General features: G+C 33.5%; 3 protein-coding genes and 1 long non-coding RNA gene across 15 annotated transcripts; 3 read left to right on the plus strand and 1 right to left on the minus strand.

Moving 5' to 3' along the window:
* Positions 1-197: 197 nt before the first annotated feature.
* LOC103850541 lies at positions 198-4,564 on the plus strand. 8 transcript variants are annotated; one of them, XR_004451264.1, is made up of 9 exons: positions 925-1,313; positions 1,399-1,439; positions 1,515-1,567; positions 1,642-1,670; positions 1,768-1,891; positions 1,993-2,095; positions 2,170-2,258; positions 2,344-2,373; positions 2,455-3,386. It is a non-coding gene; the product is annotated as an uncharacterized LOC103850541 (long non-coding RNA). The 8 variants fall into 8 exon arrangements; XR_004451266.1 differs by having other exon boundaries at positions 1,046-1,142; positions 1,223-1,313; positions 1,642-1,891; XR_004451263.1 differs by having other exon boundaries at positions 198-1,313; positions 1,515-1,670.
* A 7,216-nt stretch (positions 4,565-11,780) lies between these two features.
* Positions 11,781-12,891, plus strand: LOC103842919 (E3 ubiquitin-protein ligase RHA2A). Its single transcript, XM_009119600.3, has one exon. It carries the CDS (start codon positions 12,186-12,188, stop codon positions 12,654-12,656), a length of 471 nt encoding a protein of 156 aa, XP_009117848.1. The 5' UTR covers positions 11,781-12,185; the 3' UTR covers positions 12,657-12,891.
* A 752-nt stretch (positions 12,892-13,643) lies between these two features.
* LOC103842921 (lipid phosphate phosphatase 2) lies at positions 13,644-18,951 on the minus strand. 5 transcript variants are annotated; one of them, XR_004451256.1, is made up of 9 exons: positions 18,717-18,949; positions 18,233-18,454; positions 18,053-18,140; positions 17,863-17,972; positions 17,681-17,774; positions 17,280-17,468; positions 17,125-17,184; positions 14,369-17,035; positions 13,644-14,001 (listed from the first exon to the last, which is right to left on the minus strand). XR_004451256.1 is itself a non-coding variant. In XM_033279751.1 (8 exons), the coding sequence occupies exons 2-8, from the start codon at positions 18,446-18,448 to the stop codon at positions 16,854-16,856; spliced, it is 882 nt and encodes a 293-aa protein (XP_033135642.1). In that variant the 5' UTR covers positions 18,449-18,454; positions 18,717-18,951; the 3' UTR covers positions 13,644-16,853. The 5 variants fall into 5 exon arrangements, 3 of the variants coding, with proteins under 3 accessions (XP_033135642.1, XP_009117849.1, XP_009117850.1); XR_004451255.1 differs by having other exon boundaries at positions 13,644-14,014; XM_033279751.1 differs by having other exon boundaries at positions 13,644-17,035; positions 17,125-17,127; positions 18,717-18,951.
* A 763-nt stretch (positions 18,952-19,714) lies between these two features.
* On the plus strand, positions 19,715-22,728 carry LOC103842922. The gene is made up of 9 exons (XM_009119603.3): positions 19,715-20,235; positions 20,310-20,387; positions 20,527-21,189; positions 21,276-21,378; positions 21,454-21,554; positions 21,630-21,804; positions 21,898-22,068; positions 22,206-22,306; positions 22,404-22,728. The coding sequence occupies exons 1-9, from the start codon at positions 19,981-19,983 to the stop codon at positions 22,461-22,463; spliced, it is 1,707 nt and encodes a 568-aa protein (XP_009117851.1). The 5' UTR covers positions 19,715-19,980; the 3' UTR covers positions 22,464-22,728.
* The last annotated feature ends 35 nt before the right edge of the window (positions 22,729-22,763 follow it).

The raw sequence follows: 22,763 nt of genomic DNA on the forward strand, positions 1-22,763 counted from the left end.
TTCACCAAATTAATATTTTAGATTTTTATTATAAATTTATAAATAATATTTTAGTTTTAGTTTCATTACTTTAATATATTAAATGGAAAAAAATTATGAATTTATTGATAATGGACCAAAAAATAGTTTTTGTGTACTGAAATGTGTCAAAGAGACAGAGAGAGACTTCATTCAGTACGCCAAACCCACATCATAAATATTAATTTTTAGTATATAAATAACGAAATGCAGCAGGATCAATTAAATAACATTATGATCTAGAAAGAAAAACGCCAAAAATTCTCGTTGTCATCCACATAAAACATACGCCACAATTTATGGTTTTGGAATGATAAAAATGCAATAACTCTCAAGTGATTGTTTCACTGCAACCAAAATACACTTAAACACACACACATCATTTGCGAAATATATTAATATTCTTATTTAGGTAATTGATTTGACAGCTATCCCCAAAAGTACAAAGGAGAATAACAACCCTCATTAGTATATATAGTCATTTCTTTTTATTCAATGACAAAGAATGAAATTAAAAGGTCGGAAAGGGTAGTCATAGTGTGAAATGAAGTTTAAGAGAGAATTAAACAAGTCCAGTTGATAAAGACATGTCTCTGCGCTTAAATTCATCACCACTACTCTTGCCATACATCCTTTCATGAACGTACAAATGTAGACAAGGGAACTAATTCATCTGCCTCTTCATTAAGATGATTACCTACGTACTGAGAACAATATTTTTCTTAAAGCACCAAGGAAAACCTTGAAAATTTAAATGTGAATAGAAACAATGATAAACAGCTCATTCCTATAAAAAGACCATGCAGATGGAGACACCACTTGTGGTCACTTCCCACGACATTACCCATCTTTTCTTTTTTTAAAAAACTTTTCATTAGTAATCTATCTATTACTATAAAAATATGTTGTCTCCCTCCAGGTGATGCCACGTCACTAAGTGGAGGAAGAAAACGCTGCCACGTGTCTCATTCTTTTAAAAACACTGCATTCGTACGGGCTTTGCATTTTGTTGGGCCCAAATCATCTCTTTCTCTAGCCCTTAAGGGTATACTTGATGAAACACGGCGTTTTCCATTAGGTTCTTCTTCGTCTCTTTTCTGTCTCCAGCGCTAATGGCGATTGAAGTTTCTAATACGCTCTTTCATCTTCTTCTTCACTGTCTGAAACAATACATATAACGGAGTTATCCTCTTTAATCTCACAGGTCTCCAGCGAATCGATCCTTTCATGAGGAGATCCTAATCACAGCAGCTCATGCTACCTTCTATGAATTCAACATTGAGATCAGTCAATGGGTAAGTTGCAATCACTAATCGTATGAGGTTGTTGATGTATGCTTTGTTACTGACTGATCTGTGTGGTTTTCTTATTTTCAATCAGAGTCGTAAGGATGTTGAAGGGTCTTTGTTTGTTGTCAAAAGGTGAGTACTTTAGGTCTTCAGCTATGCGTGATGTTGACTTTTATCTTCTAAAAATCTGATTTTGTTTTGTTTCAGAAGTAAACAAGAACCTCGGTTTCAGTTTATTGTAATGAATCATGGGAACACAGGTCAGCCAGAGAAGCATCAAATTACTTTTTTTGTTGATGTCTTTGTCTTTGATTAGTTGCTTCGTTTTTTTCAGTGTTTTAGTTTGTTTAAAGCTAAGGGAAGGTCAGGGAAGGCTTACCCGATGATTTTGTTTTGAATTCTTGATTAAGGAGATTGTATTAGTAATCATCAGTGTATTGTTTAAATTTTGCCTGGGCAGATACTCTGGTGGAAGATCTCCTGGGAGATTTTGAGCCTGAGAAGGTACTCTGAAATTTGATGTTTCTTAGCTAACTAGCAACCTAATAAGAAACGCAAAATGGGAAGACCAATTACTCTTACAGGTACAGAATAAGTGAATGTATACGTGTATATATATAGATCTATATATATATATATATATATATATAGAGGTATATCTAACTAATTTAGTTGATTTAATCAGTGCCTCCTGCAGCATCATCTTCGCAGACCGGTTCTCTCACACGGTAACTTATCCGAATCAGACACTCTGACTACTATAAATCAAGAACGCCGCATAGCTAAAGGTATCGTCGCATTCTTTTACACGAACTAATAATAAATTTAAGATATCAGCCAATCAACAAAATAACAACTGCAGATTCTGCTCGAAGTGCCAGACAGCTACGAATGGAGATTTGTGTAAAGAGAAAAAAAGGGCCCAGATAGCTGGATCTTCATCGGCATCTGGTAAATAAAATTCTGTGTCTTATTAATAGCATTTTAAAAACAAATTTCTGTTTCCTGATGAGCTGAATCTGACATTATACAACAGCATCTACTTCCGGAAGCTCAAAAAGACCACGTATGTCACTCACACTTTACGACCGTTTCAAGATTCGGTTATAATTTCATAATTAACCGATTATGCGTTTGTTATATCTAGGTGAAAATGATCTCAAGACATATGACAAATGGGAGTTGGTCTCATGTCCATCCTGTAAAGCGTTGTTCTGGAATGCTGAAGCACCTCGAGTTCAGACAAACCAAGAGAGCAAGCAGTTTAGTCTTTGTTGTCAGAGAGGTCGTGTGAGACTTCCACCAGTTCGGGAGCCACCGTCTCCATTTCTAGAGCTTTTAGAGTCGCCGAGCTTCAAGCCCCACATCAGAATTGCTAACAGTTTGCTTGATTTCCCCTCTATGGGTGCCAAAATTGATAAGAGCGTCACTGGGTATGGACATGAGAAGATCTCCATGACTCCATCATCAAACGTAGGTATCATCATGAATAATATCATTATTTGCTGACTATAGACAGATTCATGTTCTTTAATGTTCCAAATGATGTTGATGCTAGAACCGCTTGGTCACAGTGCAATTTGAAGGATCCTAGGTCAATCTTAACTTCGATACCTATGTCTTTATTTCATTGTCTTCAAAAGATGATATACTGACTCTTCTTATGTCATGTATCTAATTATCTCCTTGATTATCACATTAAAGACCAGCTAACTTTGTTTGCTTGGTTTTTTATATTCAAAAGTGCCTTCTCAGATCAATGAAAACATTTTTGGTTTGTTTATGGTCACTGTAGTTCCTGCTGGGCATATGGTGTTGTAGAAGCATTGTCTAACAGGTTATGCATAAATATAATATGGTTTCACAAATTTTCAAAAAATACAAACATTGATTTTTGCTAGCATTTTTCTCTCTGAAAGATTAATATGGTTTCTTATGTTCCCATGACAGAATGTTTCTTTATCCGTTAATAATATCGTACCAACTTATGGATTCCTTTGTGGTCAAGGCTGTAATGGAATTTTGGATCCTAATGGTAAACTGATTGTCATCTATAGACTGTCATAACTGGTTTTATGACCCCCCATCTACATGATTCTATAAAAGTGTGGCCTTTTACATTTACATGTGCTTGAATCTGACGATCTGGTCTATAACACTGTTTTAGATTAATTCTCCCAAGTTATCTTTTTATAAAAATTGAGCAGTGAATCTAACAGTGTTGTAGTCTTCTTACTTGCTCCATCTCTGCTTTGATTCTATTGAAAACCATTTTATGTAATTCTTTCTGTCTGCACCAGCAAGCAAGAAATGGATATGGCTAAACATAGTACTGTATGTATTCTACTGGAGTAGGATTTCTATGTGAATTAGGAATCATATGAATATGATTTAGATAAGGTTTTCTATTATTTTTCTAGATAGTTTTGGCTTTAAGTTTTCCTGTTTTCGAATTACTTCTCTTGGTATAAATACCAAGCTTCATTCTCAATAATATTCAAGTTAACTTTGATCCCAAACTAAGATTTATCATGGTATCAGAGCATAACCAAAACTAAAAACATCCAAAATCGATTAATGGCCTATGACTCAATAATATTATGTTCTTTCATGAAAACATATTCATGTTCGACATATGACACTAACTTATCTTGCAGTTCTACATTTCCAGTTCTGATGAAAAAACATCCTATTAAAACTGACCCTATTAATTAAATAATTGGCTTCATATACAAAGTCCCTAATGTGTATTTACTACCTTATTTACACAGAAAATAAATAAATATATTTCAAATAAGTCGACACAACTGATGAATAACATAACCGCATAAAATATTAACCATACAACAAAAACTAATCAAAAGTACGTATAACTAAAAAAATAATAGTAGTATTTTTTAAAAAAAATAATGGATTGCATATTTTTTATAAATATTTATTGTTTAGTAGAAATAGTCGTTCGTATATTTTGATGGAAAACTATATATATATAGATAAAAAATTGAAACGGTGATTGTTTTACTAATTAACAATTGATATTAAAATTACAATGCATCTATTTAGATCAAATTTTGAATAGTTATTTAGTTTAATATAATAAATATTTAGTTGTTAAATATTTTCCGTACGCTTTTGTATTCTTTTGTATTATGTTATAATTATCTAAACATCAATCACAAAATTTCAGTGAGAATTTAACAGCTTATTAATTTATAGTCATTTTTTTCAATTTCAACACATAATATATATTGAGTACGGAAAAAAGATGATAATCCAAACTTATCAAATTTAAGCTGCTTAACGTATCAAGATACGATACTTTAATATTATTTTTTCCGGTTTACACAACTAATAATTAACCGACCTAATAAAAAAATTACTTATAAATGTTTACTTAATCTATAATTACAAGTTCGTCTTTTTCCTCACGGTACTCTTTAGATTCATCCAACTCGAGAAAACTACTAAAAATTATGTGATGGCACCATGAAAAAATTTTGGTTATCAATACGGCATAATATATTTAATCTTCAAATACAATAATATATACAGAATTTAACTAATATGTATGTTTTAAAATATAATAATTTATATTGAATATTTACTTTAACTATTTCCATAATTTTTAAAAAATAATCCCGCCCGTAGGGCGGGCCGGCCCTAGTAATAACTAAATAATACTCCCTCCGTTTTTTTATATAAGTCGTTTTACAGCTATGTACGTAGATTAAGAAAACCATTAATTTCTTATATTTTCTAAACAAAAACATCATTAATTATTTACCTAACCACAATTCAACCAATAGAAAAATAGAAGATATATTACTATTGGTCATACAACATTAATTATTAATAAATTTTACATAGAAAACCGAAAACGACATATAATTTGGAACAAAAAAATTTCTCTAAAACGACTTATATTAAAAAACGGAGGGAGTAGTAACAAAAAGACTGTCATAATCTTGGAACTCAGATGAGGGTAAATTAATAGAAAAAAAACTTGAGATAATAATGATTAGGGTCAAAGTAAATTATGAGATAGAGGGATTATGAATATCGATTTGATGATATTCGAAATCATTGAGGTAGTAATGATTACCAGAATAAAAAGCATTAATTACACCTCTAAAACTATAGTACATATTATCATCACTACATTATACTATCAAATATCGATTGACACCAATAATAGTGTGGTAATGCTTCCAAAATACACACAATGTAAGAAGTGAAATTATGGTGCAACTGTTAACTGGTAAGCTATCAATTATTTGTTTTCACCACAAGAGTTATACTAGTAAACTCAAGAAGAACTAGCTAAACTCATGTAAATGGGGGTAAAATGAGGGAGAGGGAGAGAGAAGTGTGGTCTACATCTAGAAATGATGTGAAGAAGGACAACCTCAAAATAGTCAGTCTCAAGTATAAGTGTTAGCATATGAAGACAAGCGGAGCAAGTGTGGTCCATTCTTGTTTCTCATCTGTCCGGATGACTTTAATTATGGTTTCTATTCTGTGCATATGACTGATCCACCACATGCTCCTCCTAATGGCTTTTAATACAACCAACCCCTAGAGTTTAGATATTTTCTGTTTGGTATTCTTTAATATACTTAAAATATAATATGTTTCAGAGTTTTCTGATCAATCAAAGCTCAGAAAAATACGAAATCAAATGTTTTTACTCTCTTGAAGAATGGGTGTCAAACTTGAAATTTTTCATTTTCACTTGCAAATCCAGTGAATACAATATATTGTGACGAGAAGTACCAGAAACAAATTCACAATATAGTATAAGTGATCGCCACCAGTGACATATGTTCTAACTTGATGCTTTCAGGTCATCAGAAGAAGTCCATCGATGCTTCAAAATGCTTAATTAACCACCAATTGCCTCTTGTTAGATCTAACTATCATGCATGTGATCCCTTTTCTTTCCTTTTATCTATTTGGTAATGTGGCATTTTCTGAAACCTAATTCTCCTTTTATAATTCCTTAACGAACTAACAATTTATTTGGAAAATATTCTTTTTAAAGATTTACCCAAAATTCACTAAAAATCAAAATAGGTTTACAAGACAATAGTGTAGAATTAGTAAACGTATATCAATAAAGTTAAAATACCTACAAGTTACGACCATATGTAAGAGTAGCTTCATCTTGTGCATATCGGTGGACGTCCACGTATATCGCGAACATCCATGCCAAACGGTAGGCGTACATACCATCTCAAGTTTAAGAAATGTTTTTAAAATCAATCAAATCATGTAACACCACATATATCTTTTGTCACTGTAGGAATTTTTAGAAGCACCAACCAATCATGAACGGTAAAAGTGTAACCAATTCATAGAAACTGAGAAAAGAACCCTCTCACTTGTTCTTCTTCCCAAGAATGTGATGATAACTATAATGAAATGGGCCATGAAGTAATAGAAAAACATATATAATTTGGTCACGCCTATATCGTAAGTGTATTAGGCCCAATTATGATTCAATAGAGATCGGTCTGATTGCTTCAATTATGACTGCGACTTGCCTTATTCCTACCCCATTATTTGTTAAAAACTTGTATGGTTTCCCTTCGGCCACATCATGCTTGAAATGAATGGCCTCTACATCACCTGCGTCTTGTCCAAATATGAAAAACGAGAGATGCGCTTTCGTAGATTATTACTCTATTATTATTATTAGAATGTTTTTTGTCACCCGCACAATGCTCATCTAATTGGAGATGGTAATCACCGATTAATTAAACCCTTGATAATGATGATATAAAAGACAATACATCATTTTTTTTTTTTTTTTTTGTAACTGGCTTACTTATATTAAAAACAGAAGAAACAAAAGATTACAAAAGCCCAATGGCTCTAGTGTTAGAGCCGAAGCCCAATTTAAAACTCATATAGTAGAACCCAAACCCATACAATTTGACCTTAGCCCACATTTGTCCTAAGCCTGTTAATGAGAGAAGAGATGGTGATGAGACACGATGAACGATGATTTCAGACGACAATGGAAGGTTCCCGACCCCGAGCCTGAAAAAGACATGAAGCCAGTTGATGATTCAATCCCTCTTTACCCAAACCACCGCTGCATCATTTGTGAAGAACGCCTCGGGTTAGTTTCTCTGAAACTCTGTATTTTGTTTCTTATCTGGTGATCAATAATAGAGAACAATACATCATTTTCGTCACTTGCTTTTAAGCCTTCCCTTTTTGGAGTTTTTCTAACCCCATAGCATTTCGTTATCATCTACTATACCAATGGGTACGGTTTTGTTCATTGCTTAATTATTGTGCTAATTAAGTTTCTTAATCCCAACTTGTGCACTTTTTAATGAGTCGGTGGATTGCCAAGATCTTTTGGACGGCGAAAACCTATACTTCTTTACTCCCACTTTCTTTACTTTATTTCTAAACCTAAACTTATAATTCTATTTTTTTCTTTCTAATACATCAGTAATGGTACCTTATCATTCACCCTTTTGTTTAAGTTTCCTTCGTTATGATCATGTTTTTGCTTTGAGTTTCATTAATTATAAAATGAAAGAAATGGTCGCGATTCAAGCTATACGCGCACTTTACACTAATTTTATAAACCTTTGATAAACTCAACATTTTTAGCTGTGATTACACACTTTAGTTTGACTATCTATTACTTAAATCAAAATATAATAAATAAAAAGCTGGAAATATTTAGTATAAAATCATCAAATTCACTACTTTCAAGTATATAATAAAAAGTTGTATCTTAGCTTTAGAAGTGCATTGTGACCAGTTTACAAGTACAGTCGTAAATTTTATTTTTTCGAAGGTTGATGTTGTTTGGTCCGCTATATCATTTTTATGGTTACTGGAACATATTTTTAAAAGAGAAAACGTAGAATCGATATATGATTATCGAGGTTCCAAAACGTATAAAATACTGAAGGTGGGGAGACAACAAGTTTGCGAGGATCGTGCGAAATCTTCATCAGTTCAACAAATAAGAGCATCATCTTAGAAAATAATAAGTTGGTCCAAGAGTTACTTTCAGTCACCGCCTACTAATAAAAGCATGATCAATGGAAGATTTTTAAAGTAAAATTTTTAGTGGAATATAAGAAACCGTTTCATAATTTTTTTTAAAAAAAAACTAAAAATCAGTTTTTAAATAAGAGACTTAAAAACCGGTTCTTAGCTTTTTTAGTTAAAAACTAAGAGACAGTTTCTTATATTCCGTTGAAAATCTTATTAATAACTAGATTTTTTAACCGCGCTACGCGCGGATAAGATATTATATGTATTTCTCAATTCTAAAAAATAATGTATAATATTGTATTATATTATTTAAAGAATAGAAAATAAGACTACATAACATAAATATATTTTTTATATTTTCTTTGTGGAAATCATTATGTTGTTTGATTGTTGTACTTAATTCACATATTTAAATAGATAATTGTGATAGATGAATAACTATATTTTTATTATCAGTAAATAATATATATTTATTATATAATATAAGAAAAATAGAATTATTTACTTTTTAACAAACTTGTCTAATGTTGGGGACTCGGTTATAGACATATCATATTCGAATGAAACATTTTTACACTTATCAATCTTCTTAACAATCAAGAAACAAATCTGAATATCAAAACAATATCTCATACGATCTCTTTGTGGAATAACTGCTCTGAAGAAATTGAATTTATGCATCAAAAAGGACTGGAAATGGATGTGCATATGTGTTATCTAAGTCAGCTTTACAAAAAACTATTTATAGTTCATATATCATTTATGTCCATCCTATTTTTTGTCCATCATTTCTTAAACATCTTGAAATAAGTAATGCTAATTAATAGTAAACTTTTTGCTCACAAAATAAAAATCAAATTTGTCTAATTATCGCTTAATTTGTCTAACTGATATATGTATTTCTCAATTCTATAAAAAATAATGTATAATATTGTATTACATTATTTAAAAAATATAAAATATGACTACATAACATAAATATATTTTTTAAATTTTCTTTGTGGAAATCATTATGTTGTTTGATTGTTGTACTTGATTCACATATTTGCATAGATATTTGTGATAGATGAATAACTATATTTTTATTATCAGTAAATAATATATATTGATTATATAATATAAGAAAAATAAAATTATTTACTTTTTAAACAAATTTGTCTCATGTTGGAGACTCGGTTATAGACATATCATATACGAATGAGACATTTTTACAGTTGTCAATCTTCTTAACATTGAAAAAACAAATCTACATATCAAAACAATATCTCATACGATCTATTTGTGGAATAACTAATCTGAATAAATTAAATTTAGGCATCAAAAAGGACTGAAAGTGGATGTGCAGATATGTTATCTAAGTCTGCTTCACAAAGTACTATTCATAGTTCATATATCATTAATGTCCATCCTATTTTTTTGTCCACCATTTCTTAAACATCTTGAAATAACTGATGCTAATTAATAATAAACTTTTTGCTGGAAAAAAATCAAATTTATCTAATTATCGCTTAAATATTTTATTAATATGGTCTAAGAAGCTTTTAAGTGATATCATAGTTTAATTTATTAGATTTTTTTGTTAATTTTTAGAGGTTTTTGTATTTAAGATTTTTTTCCATATTAAGCTTCTATTTCTTTCACAGAATTGATATATATATATATATATCATAAAAATTACCATCAAATCAGTTTTACTTATTTATTATTTTGTTTTAACGAAAATACACTTTTTAAATAATTTTATTTAAAATAAAATTATATATTAATTTACTGTATTTTAACAATTTCATTGATTTAATTAATTTGCTTTGGTGGATAACTTAAAAAGTTTCATATGAATCGGGGAAAGCAAGCTTATGTTGTTATATTATATTTATTTTGTGTATATAGAATCTATATATAATGCTAGTGTAATAAAGAAAGAACATTATTTTTTTGTAACTTCAAAAAAATACATTATTACAATTTAAAATGAATCAAAATTGAATAAAATGGTAATTAAATATTTGTAAATCTAATTGTTTAGTTGGATTCTCATGAAAAAAAGTCGATTGGTTAAACAAATGTTTCAAAATTTGTTGTGGTATTGTTTTGTCTATAAATTATAAAATTTATTGAATTAATATATTTAATTATTGCATCCTTAAATAATATTTTATTAAGACATTAGAAAAATATGTTTTGAGTTGTTTTGTCAAATTGTACAAAAATCTATGCTTTTTCATATTTGTAACTTCAAAAAGATACATTATGATAATTTGAAATTAATCAAAATTGAATAAAATGGTAATTAAATATTTGTAAATCTAATTATTTTTTTTATCTTGTTTAGTTGGATTCTCATGAAAAAAAATCGATAGGTTAAACAAATGTTTCAAAATTTGTTGTGTTATTGTTTTGTCTATAAATTACAAAATTTATTGAATTAATATATTTAATTATTGCACCCTTAAATAATATTTTATTAAGACATTAGAGAAGTATGTTATGAGTTGTTTTGTCAAAATTTTACAAAAATCTATGCTTTTTCATATTTGTCACGAAAATTTATATGTTAAACTTACTTTTACAAAATTCTTAACTTTGTCACGAAAACAAAAATCTATGCTTTTTCATATTTGTCAACGTTCTCACACTTTCTAAGAATATATTAGCTTAGTCACTTACTTATTTTTTTTTTACAAAACAAACTATCGGAGTCTTGAAAGTTGAATTCATATTATTGTAAATGTACATAAGAGTTTGTGATTATATACTTAGTGGTTCTTGTATATGTATCCAAGAAAGTTTCAATGGCTTAGTGGTAACTGTCCTATATATATATCATACTAACCCGGGTTCGATTCTCACCTTTGCATTGTTTTTTTATTTTTTACGAAAAATAAATGAGATGACATGGCAATTTCGGGTTCTCTGATTGGTTGATTTTTCTATCCTATGTGGACACCTTCTCCATAGCTTATATCCCCCTTTTAGTATAGTATAGATGCTCTAAGTACTATTTTATTTCACTTTATAGTTTAATATTTTTGTAATTGCGAAACTACCGAAATTTATGGTAAACAAACTAACAAGTACTTAATCTTTTCATTAATAGTTCAATTATATATCTGAAATATTCTTAAGATTGATGCAGCAGTACTTAATCTTTTCATTTTCTATGACGTTGGTTTGTATAAAATCTCATTCAAATGCCAAATCACATGTATAAAATATTTGGTATTTCTTACTATGTTTATTTTACGTAGATAATCAGAAGTGGTAAGAAAAATGATTAAAAATAGTCACAATAACATCAAAATCGTTGTATCGATTACATTTTTTTAGAATGAGTTTACATGAATCAAATCGTTTGCTACGTAGTTTAGTTTAATTTGTGTATTTTACTGTGTATTAAAATTAATAATCAATATTTCGTAGAAAATTATTGTAAAGCATTTATTTGTTGTATCTGGTAGCAATGTAATCTATTAAACTTATTTTCACCATTTTAAATATTTGGCATTCTTAAAATTGTTCTAAATTAGATGAAGTTTAATGTAAAATTTATTAAATTTTTACGTTGTTTGATTTGAGGTTATGTGAATATATAATGATGTTTTGTATAGAAAATATAAAAAAATAAATGTTCTCTTATTTTATTGCATAATTCTAAAACGTCACATAATTTAAAAAAATACCGAGGGAGTACTACTTTTTAATAATTGCGATTAGTGATGAACAAAACAAATGGAAAATAATTAAAGAAGGAGTTTGATAAGTTAATTTAACCGTTAATCAAAGACCGCCGCTATATAAAGAGAGACAACAGAGATAGAGAGAGAGAGCAAGAAGAAGAAGAAGAAGAAGAAGATGGGGCTACAAGGTCAGCTCAGTGACGTCTCTTCCGACTCGATCCCTCTGATGCTCCTCTCTCTCCTCGCCGTCTTCCTCGGCCGTCTCCGCTCCTTCCTCCACCGTCCCTGCGATCCCGATTCCAATCTCTCCGTCGACGACTCCTCCTCCTCCATCATAGCCTCGGGACTCGCCAACATCATCGTCCTCGCCGATCAGCTGAGCCTGAACCGTCTCTTCTCGTACCGGTGCGGAGGCGAAGACGGTGGTTCCGATTGCGTTGTGTGTCTGTCGAAGCTGCGGGAGGGAGAAGAGGTGAGGAAGCTGGAGTGTCGACACGTGTTCCACAAGCGGTGCTTGGAGGGATGGCTTCACTGTCTCAATTTCACATGTCCGCTTTGTAGATCTGCTTTGGTCGCCGATGGTTGCGTCTCCAAAACGCAGCGGCGCGTTGGAAGGGATTTGATCTCGTGCCTCTCTCCCCACTGATGCACGCGTGCGCTCGAGATCAACGGCGGTGATTCACCCATCTCCAATTGTCATTATATGAAAAAAAAGTCGGAGAGATTACAGTGGCTGACTGGTCTATTAGACCACGCGCGCCCTTATTTTCTCGATTTTCTTTTTTCTTTTTTTTTGGTTTTTTTTTTTTGAGGTTTTGTCGCATGGATTTGTAACACCTGAACATAGACCACATAATGTATATAGAAGCCTGTTTGATGTACTTTAAAAGTGTTCAATGATCGATATGCAAAAAACTTAAAGGAGCCGGAATCAGAATTATATGTTAACCAGACCAGCACTTGAATTTAATGTAGACCTTCCAAGTCTTATTAATCATTCAGTTAGTTTATTTAAAGAATCATTCAGTTAAGCATTGTTAAGAAACGACATCATCCAACTGAGTAAGATTTAAGTAGAGGCATTATAACAAAGTAACAAACAAGCAATATCTTAAAAGAGTTGCAATCTTGGACATGCAAACAACTTTTGAGTGGAGTCATGGACTCATGGAAGAAGCAAAGGTCACATTATAACAAAATTAAACTCTTACGTTATATAGCATGAACAGAGTTATTTGATCCAACAAAACCCCAAATCGTTACCCTAGCGCGAGTAGTCCTAAATAGGAGAATGAACGTAAGTTAATAAAATTGCAGGAATAAAATGAATGGTTGTTTCATTTCATATTTAACAAAAAAAAATAACTTTGTTTTTTTTATTTTTTTACAAAAAATAAATGGTAAAAAATGTAAAAAAATAATTATTTTTTGTGAATGATGATTTTTTTTAGAAATGTCAGAGAATGCATTATTACTCGTCGTTCATTGCTCACCGTTCATACCTTTAGTGTTTTTAGTTGAGTTGACAACTAAATACATATTAATTTCTTAAGATTCAACACATTATATTATCCATTTGATACTAAGCTGCTGCTCTTTTAAAAATTTAACCTAAGTTTTGTTATATATGATATGGTCACTACAAGGACACTCTTCATTTCATAACAAAACATAACAGCAATATAACATAAGAATTTCGTAGATTGAACGCACACACGAAACACTATAAGAGTAAGAGAGATATAATAAGAATGATTTTCTTCGGGTTACGGAAAAAAATTCGGACCAGTAACCTTCGATTCCCCAGCAACAAGCAAGCAATGCAATAATCTCGCTCTCCTTAGACTTTCTTTTCTTATGAAAGAGCGTAGACTATTGCAAAGCCCATCTTTCCTCTAAACCATCCACAAATGTTATTGTTTCATATATAAAACACCTCCCATAACTTTGCTTCGACCGTCGTCTTCTTGGTTTGACAGCATAGTTGACCTCTAAAAGAAATGACTGGTAATATTATATAAAAGCAACAACTTAAAGAAGAAGAAGATTGATATAATAGGAAATGTGCAAAAGGATGGAATGATGAGGGGGTCTTATATAAAGCGTCAAGGAGGTTATGTCCCTCCTTTTTTCCATATATAAAAATGTATCATGATTGTTTATGATTTGGAGATTAGAGTGAAGTTGAGGGGTAACAGTAAATTTTAAAAACTTTGGGGGATGTGAACAACTCTAAATAACGTTGATCTCCGAGCCAATTGGGTATGTTTTCCCTAAAACCCTTTTTACAATTTTAAGAAGAAGCATGGTTGTTCGAAATTAGTATAGATAACAAGAGTAGGTTAATAAGTGAAATACTCATCAGGAAGCGATGCATAGAAAGGCACGTAGATAGAGAGATAGTGGAATAGTCTTTGGCCTTGAGTGTTGTGCACCTTCCTTCTTTTCCTCAGTCCTCACTCTGCACCATATGCTCTCTTATCTTTTTGTTTATACTACATACGTTTCTTCTTCATGCTATTTTCTTTTTGTTATATAGAAACCACTCAAACCAGTATATATGCATGTAAAAACAACAATGCGGAGAACAATGAATATGAATTTGGATGTTAGGTTATAAGCAGACAAATAAATGGGCCTTCTCATTTGGCAATCGCGTCGCCGTACGTTCTCTTTAATAATGTGCACACATGTGTGTGTTTTTGTGTGCTATTTGAGAACTGAGATACTCATTCATCGTCCAATGCACATTATCACCGTCCAAATCCCAACCCATCTTAGTTCCACCGATTGCAGAGCTGACCATTAAGTAGATTCACCAGTTCATCTCAAAGTATATATTAAATTAAAACTCATGGTCTTGTAGCCTCTCTGAGTATAATCAAATTAACATTTTTGAAAAGCAATAAAAAGATACAAGAAACAAAAACAGAAGACAAGACGTGCACATGGTGTTAGTCCAGAGGTGGGACTCAAATTTCATCGTGTCGCAAACTTTTCTTTTCAGTTTTTGTCAAACATCTGGACTCTTTAGTGACTTAATATAGACAAAAAGTTAACACCTTTATATCTGTTTACGTTGACACTCCCCTCTTACGTAATATTCCCATTTTACACCGTAAGTGGGATCACTCTCACGTCCTCCTTCAATCTTGGCCGTTCACAGATCGCATTACTCAGATTAGACTGTATTACATAATCATCACGCCACCTTCTGCGTCATTTATGTGTCTTACCTTTTTTCTACATTTCCTTTGTCCTCTGTTAACTTCTTTGCTTTAGATGATCCAAATAATGATAAATGTAATATTTGAGCATATACAACACAAACCACTTCCTTTTCCAATGAGTAACAGGCCCGGGTCTGTGACAGAAGTCAAATGGCTTGCTTTAAGCCATAATCATTCATACATTAAAACATTACACTTTTAGATTTCAAAATGATAATGATAATCAGGCATAAATGATCTATCCTCTCATATGATAGTGATCTCCATCAAAAAACGAAAGTATATTTGTAAGATGAAAAAGACAACAGTTTCTCAGTAATGATTTATACGCTTTGGATTGTTACCAAATGTCCTTCAATAAATTATACAAGAATGGTGAAATTACAACTCTCCAACAAACTCATCGCTGATCAGTTTCTAGTCCATATGCAGCTCAATTTAAACAAATAACTAATACACAATAATCCAAATCAGTATACATTAATTATACAATTTCTGTAGAGGTATAACAAAGTTGTATAGATTTTGTAATTTTGCATAATTCAACAAAGGTAAAAGTAAAAGGGGGTGAAAAAGAATGACTTTTGAGAGGAATCCAAGACGTAGACTGCAATTCTCATTGGACAAAGTCATCAAAAGCCTAAACAAACAGGCTCATATTATACTATTTCTCGTTAATATATATGGCCATAAACTATAGAGAGGAAAAACAATCATTGGATACTCAAAAGGTGTAACTGGTAAATATATATGGAATTTGTGGAATTTAAAATAAATGGAATGGTAAGAATGGAATACAGCAAAAAATGGAATGGAATTCATTCCATTCTTTCATGATCAAATTTGTTATGGAATGATTTTCTTTGTATTTTCTCTATTTATTTTTGGAATTGATGGAATGAGTATTCAATTTCATTCATGTCAAATGGTAAATTTTTTTATGGAATTAATGGAATAGGTCATTCCACGTCATTTCATTCTAAATATTTACAATCCAGTTGCAGCCAAGCCAAAGAGAGAAAAGGGTATGAATTATGAAATAAGAAAATAATGATATCCTAAAATCAAGGAAAAGGCCAAACGGCCTGGGGTCATTTTGTAAGGGGCGCATGAGCCTCTCGAACCCCACAAATATCCTTTGGCATGACCCTTGGACAAGAAGAAAATATAACATGCAATGTAGGCGCCAAATGCCATTGAACAAGAGAAAAGGAAAAAAAAAAAACTATTTTATCACTTTTATAAATCTTATATGGATAATGTGATTGACGGAATAGGTAACTTAGCTGTTTATAATAGTCCTGGACTCACAATTCAGCTTGTAATCTTTTAACTTCTCGCTTTGCTCATAGGATTTAAAACTGTAAGAATGTCAACAAGAAGCTGGCTATAGAGCATTTGACTGTTTACTACCAGGTCAGAGTTTCAAGCTCTCCTTTTAGCGTTTCTATATCCCTCCATGTGAGCCTATCTACTCTAGTGGTGTGAGTCTATATTTTCTTTTAACTGCGAACTATATGGACTTTTAGATAGAGGCCAACCCAATAAAATCAACAGAAACACACACCAAAAACTGATAACGACTACACGACAGAGTTGAAATTAACGGCTCTCTAGCATTCTTGTGGTGTCCCGCGTGTGTTGCTTCTAGATATCTCCATGGAAGTCCCTTGTTGATGAACGTACACATTCTCCAGCTCAGCTTGCCTCACGCTTAGATTATTCATTCCTGCTGAATTTTGGACAACGTTTCTAGAGTCTGCCAGCATTTGGAAGTACGCATGAGGGCCCCAACCTGCAAGCAATAAATAGAGAGATCATTGTTCGTTAATAAGAAAATCAAAGTGACTTTATCCGAAGAAAAGAAGGTCCTCAGTTACACACCGTCTGGATCATATGGAGGGGGAAAGAATTGTAGATAACAAAACGAGGCCACTGTTAATCCTGGACATTGCAAGAAAGATGTGTCCCCCATCAGTTTATTTCCCCCCCCCCCCCCACGTAGTGTTTGTCCCCATGAGTATAAAAAATAGACAAACCTATGATAGCTCCACCAAACACATCTTGCCAGTGATGCCAATAGTCATCAACTCGGGATACACCAACCAACGCTGCAACTAGTAGAGGTAGAAAAACAATGCAAAGCTTTGCCACATGCCCTCTCTGGTCAAACACCCTGATCTTCCCTGACAAGTATAACGCTAGAAAGCCTAGCCCAGCAAACGACCCTGCATGTTACATGAGTAAGTATAGTCTTAGGATCTGCAACGTGGCCATGGCCAGATCTGGGCCTAGTCTAATAAAAAAACAGCTTTCGTTACCGAAAATTTAAAAGGTTTTTTATATGTCTGACCCCCAAATTATGAGAATTTTTTTTTTTATAATCTCAAAATTCTCAGATCCGGCCTGAACCTGGTATGACACAAAGATAACAACTTACAAGACGTGTGGCCGCTGGGGAAGCTCTTGTGTCCTTCTTTGACTACGTTTTTATCTCCAGTACACAGAACATCCCTTGTGACATTGTGAAAGAACTACAAATTTATAAAAAATCACAACAAATTCAATCAGCTAGATAGAGATGATCCACGGTGTTAATAAGAGCAATGATGAGATGCTTACCCCTCTACCATCAGGGAAACAACGCCAAAAGAAGTCAGGACGAGGCCTACCTACAGCATCCTTTATAGCATCGGTTATAACACCGGTTATTAGTACAGAGAACAACAAACCTGTGAAGGCCCAAGAACACACTTTAAAAATAAAGAGCTGCAAAGAATCTGAAACATCAAAAAAAGCACTGAAGAGGTACCTAATATTGCATGATGCAGGTCATAAACATCTCTTCTGATGAAGTAATAAACAGAAATGACAACAAATGGGAGCACAACTGCTATCAACTGTTCACATACAAAGAACAGAGGATTTAGATATATATATATATATATATATATATATTATTTTTTCAGAGAATTCACAAATAACTTATTACCGGGACAGCCCAGAAAGGAACTGTGTTGTCTTGAAGAGGGTATCTGAGATCAGTGAGCATATCCTCTCCAACAAAACGGTGAAAGGGTTCGATGACATTCAAAACAACTTCAATGACGATAAGCAGCAGAAGGATAAGCCAGTCATGCATGTGGAACCTTGCGACCGTGACTCCATGGGATCTTATCGTATGAGCACCTAACTGAATTTCGGGCATGCTTATCTATAAACGCACAGGAGAAGCATTGGTCCATAAAGATAGTTTCAGAACTAGGGTTTCGCAGAAAGTTACTAAATTAGGAAAGTCTATGGTAGAAATGGAAACTTTGCTCGAACTTAAACGAGATTACAAGTTTCAACAGCTCCTCTTAAGTAAAACAAGTAACCAACAAACAGGACACAAAACACCAGGGGGATAGCTCAATTCCACTATAACTTGCGTCTCAAGAACAGATTGGTGATAAGAGAGAAGACGATGAGTGTACCTTTTGGCGTTAGAGATGATGATGATAGGCGCAGGGGAAAACGTCTCTACTACTCGCTGTTGGTTGCGTGAATAGGAATGGAGGAAGCGGGAAAGGGAGAATCTCTGAGTAGTTTCTCGGGGAAACTCAAAGGAAAGGGAAAGATGAAGGGTTTGGTCCATAAAGAATAAAGCTATCACTGCTTTAGCTTTATTTATGCCTTTGTTTTTTTTCCAGAAATAATAGAGAGACTACTTATGTCTTGTTGTGAATTTTTAAAATTTGAACTGGATCCACTCATGCTGAGTTTTTTTTTAATAAATAATGGAAATAAACAAAATAGAAAGTAATAAGAAGAAAATAAAGTTTTCTTTACTTGTAAGATTTTTTTTTTTGTGTCTTTTTTTTTTAAGTTTCAATCTCACATATATTTCTTAAATGATTAAATCTAATATTATTATTTTTGTAAGTGATTAACAAACTGAGTAAACAATTGTACAAATAAAAATATGATGGCAATATCAGATTTTTCATGTATATTTATGATTAAAATTAATGAGGATTAAATTTTAATTAATTTACTAGATAAATTATATATTTTTCTTACAAAAATAATATTTCTATTCTAGAATGATTTAATCATATAAATAAATTAGTAAAATACATGATTAGTTTCATTTAACTAATCATTTATATTTTTGGTTCTTCAAATAATACTCTTTTGTGTAACTTCATCAAAAATGAGTTAAAATCAAAATACACCGGTGATATTTTTAAACTCCAATATATGATCGTTTTGAAGGAAAAAAATTATGGAGAATTCTTTGTTCTTCGTATTTTATTCCAGTTATGTTGAATTTTTTTGTTAAATTATTGACAGTTAGACTTCATTTTTTTCTTCTAATTCCTCATGGATTAATGAATTTATAAAAAAAAATAATCTTTTCAATTTTAACAAGAAATAAAATAAATTATTCCTACTTTTTATTATTTTCAGTAAAAAATTTATTCGTTATTTTGTTCATCTTCTCCTTTCATAGAGCCAAACTTTCTTTGTTCACCAAAGCCGCGTTCACCAAAGGCCCATGGTAACACACAATCAAATTTTGAAATTGGGTTTGCCATTTAGCGGGCCCAAAGTATTTTGTGGTAAAGAGAAGAAAGTTAACATCTTCCATCAATCACCACCGGTCGTCACTCCACGTGTACCGGACATGAGAAACATCTGCCTTAAAAGTTCCGGTCTGCACCGAGAGCCAGCCACCATTCTCCAAATCTCCACTCGATGGCGACGATTCCTCCCCAACTCCCCTTGGCGACCCGCTCTGCTCTTCGCCGGGCGTCTTCCTCCGTCCATTTCTTCACCTCCACTTCTTCGTTCCGTCACCGCGCAACGAAGCTGTTTCTCCCGAGAGCCTTCTCTTCCTCAGTCAAGCTCCCCACGAAACCGCCGCTCTGCACCGCCGACGAGCTTCATTACGTCTCCGTTCCCAACAGCGACTGGCGCCTCGCTCTCTGGCGCTACTTCCCTCCTCCTCAGGTTACCCTCTCTTCACCCTTCTCTCTGTATCCTCTGTTTTTTTCTTCTTTCTGATAAAGTCTTCTCCTTTACAGACGCCCACGAGGAATCATCCCTTATTGCTCTTGTCTGGAGTTGGAACTAACGCCATCGGATACGATCTATCTCCCGGTGTAAATGTTTTTGATTCAACTCTGTTTTGATTTGACTCTGTTTTTCATAAAGTTTCTACCTTTACGTGATTTGACTCTGTTTTTCATAAAGTTTCTACCTTTACGTGATCTTTCTAACACTGCTTGATGTAATTCACAGTGCTCTTTCGCAAGACACATGTCTGCTCAGGGATTCGAGACGTGGATTCTCGAGGTTCGTGGAGCAGGGCTGAGTACGAGAGTATCCGACCTCAAGGACGTTGAGGACTCCGCTCACGAGTTGTCTCATCAGATACAATCCACTGCTAAAGCTGCAGCTAAAGAAGCTCAGGTCACTGAGATTGCTGACACTGCACCACCAGCGTCGGATGTTTCCGTTGTTGGTGAAGAAGCCTCCTCAGCCTCAGCTTGGGACGAGTCCAAGATCGTGGCGAGGCTAACCGCAACATTCATGCGTTTATCAGAAAGACTCTCCGGTTTTCTCAGTGAAGGACAGTCATTGTTCATGTCTGCTAAGCTCTTTGACAAGATCGCTATGCTTTTGGAAGACTCGCGGATGTACGAGCGGTTTAACGAGATAAGATCAAAGCTCTTGAGTTTGATCGAGTCGAGGCAGAACTCAGGACTCGGTAACCAGATCAGGGAGTTGACTCAGCGGCTTGTGGATCTTCTTGACGATGGTCAGAAGTCTGTCTCTCCTCAGTTGATTGATCTGCAAGAGAGGCTCACTTCGACTATTGAGGATTTTCAGAAGCAGCTTGATTTGATTGTTAAGTATGATTGGGATTTTGATAATTACCTTGAAGAGGATGTCCCTGCTGCGGTGAGGAAGACATTGATCTTACTATGTTTTCACTTTTCACATAACAATGTACTGAACTGGTGTTTTTGTTTTTGGTTTTGACGTAGATTGAGTATGTAAGAGCGCAATGTAAGCCTAAAGACGGTAAGCTGTTTGCTATTGGGCACTCCATGGGTGGTATCTTACTCTATGCAATGCTGTCACGTTGTGGTAAGTTTATATTCATCTTTATAACGGTCATAGGTTTAGGCCGTTACTCATTTTATTTTATTCCATTTTCCTTAGCTTTTGAGGGACGAGAGCCTTGTCTGGCAGCTGTGGCAACTTTGGCTTCATCGTTAGATTACACAACTTCAGATTCTGCTCTCAAATTACTCATACCTCTTGTACGTAAATTTTGCTTTTATCACTCTCCGTTGGATTCTTCTGTGGTAATACTTACTAGAAACTTTCTTGTGTAGGCTGATCCAGCACAAGCTCTGAGTGTTCCAGTTGTGCCTTTAGGGGCTCTGTTGGCTGCAGCTTATCCTCTTTCGTCACGGCCTCCATACGTGTTATCTTGGCTTAACGATTTGATATCAGCGACGGATATGATGCACCCTGAGCAGTTAGAGAAGCTTGTTTTGAATAACTTCTGTAAGTACTGATGTTTGATCTCGTTGAAGTATGTACAGATACTCTTTATCTCTATGGTGATATTGAGGGTTTCTTTATTTTGCAACCTTGTAGGTACCATACCTGCAAAGCTTCTTATTCAGCTGACAACAGCTTTTCGAGAAGGAGGTTTACGAGATCGTAGTGGTGAATTTTACTACAAGGATCATCTTTCTAGTACCACTGTCCCTGTCTTAGCTCTTGCGGGTGATAGGGACTTGATCTGTCCTCCTATAGCTGTAGAAGGTATATTGGCTTTTGATGTTTGCTTTTAACTTGTACATAAATGAACAGCTACACAATACATAGTTGATTAATATTGCAGAAACATGCAGTATGTTTACTCACTAGTGTAAATTTGTAATTGCTTGTGAATATGGCAGACACAGTTAAGCTGTTTCCTGAGAACCTGGTCACGTATAAGTTACTCGGAGAACCAGACGGACCGCATTATGCACACTATGATTTGGTTGGAGGACGACTGGTATGTTGCATGTTGGAACTTTGTTCAATGCCTTACATGATATGTGCGTGCTTGTTTTCTATCTCAAGTCAGTTTCTCTGATAATCTCTCACTGCAGGCAGTGGAGCAAGTCTATCCTTGCATAACTGAGTTTCTTAGCCACCATGATTCTGCATAAAGTGAAACTTCTCTTCCTGGCATGATATATGCATGAAGACGCTGTATCAGAAGTGCCTGTTAATAAGGATGTCATTTTCGTTGAATACATGTACATTTAGTGTTACGGCAAAACTGTACATTAGCTTAGGAGGCTTTTTTCCAAGTCATACACTTGTAAATTAAAAAAACATCTAATAAGATGCTTGAAGCTCCTGTCTACTTAATGATTTCCTTTTTGTTTTGTTATGGCGACAAGCTGTTTATTCGAAAAGTTATGTTTATTAGAAGAATGGGTGTTCCCTTCCCTTGTACATGAGAA

The sequence above is a fragment of the Brassica rapa genome, chromosome A09 (assembly GCF_000309985.2).
Source record: "Brassica rapa cultivar Chiifu-401-42 chromosome A09, CAAS_Brap_v3.01, whole genome shotgun sequence".
Taxonomy (NCBI): domain Eukaryota; kingdom Viridiplantae; phylum Streptophyta; class Magnoliopsida; order Brassicales; family Brassicaceae; genus Brassica; species Brassica rapa.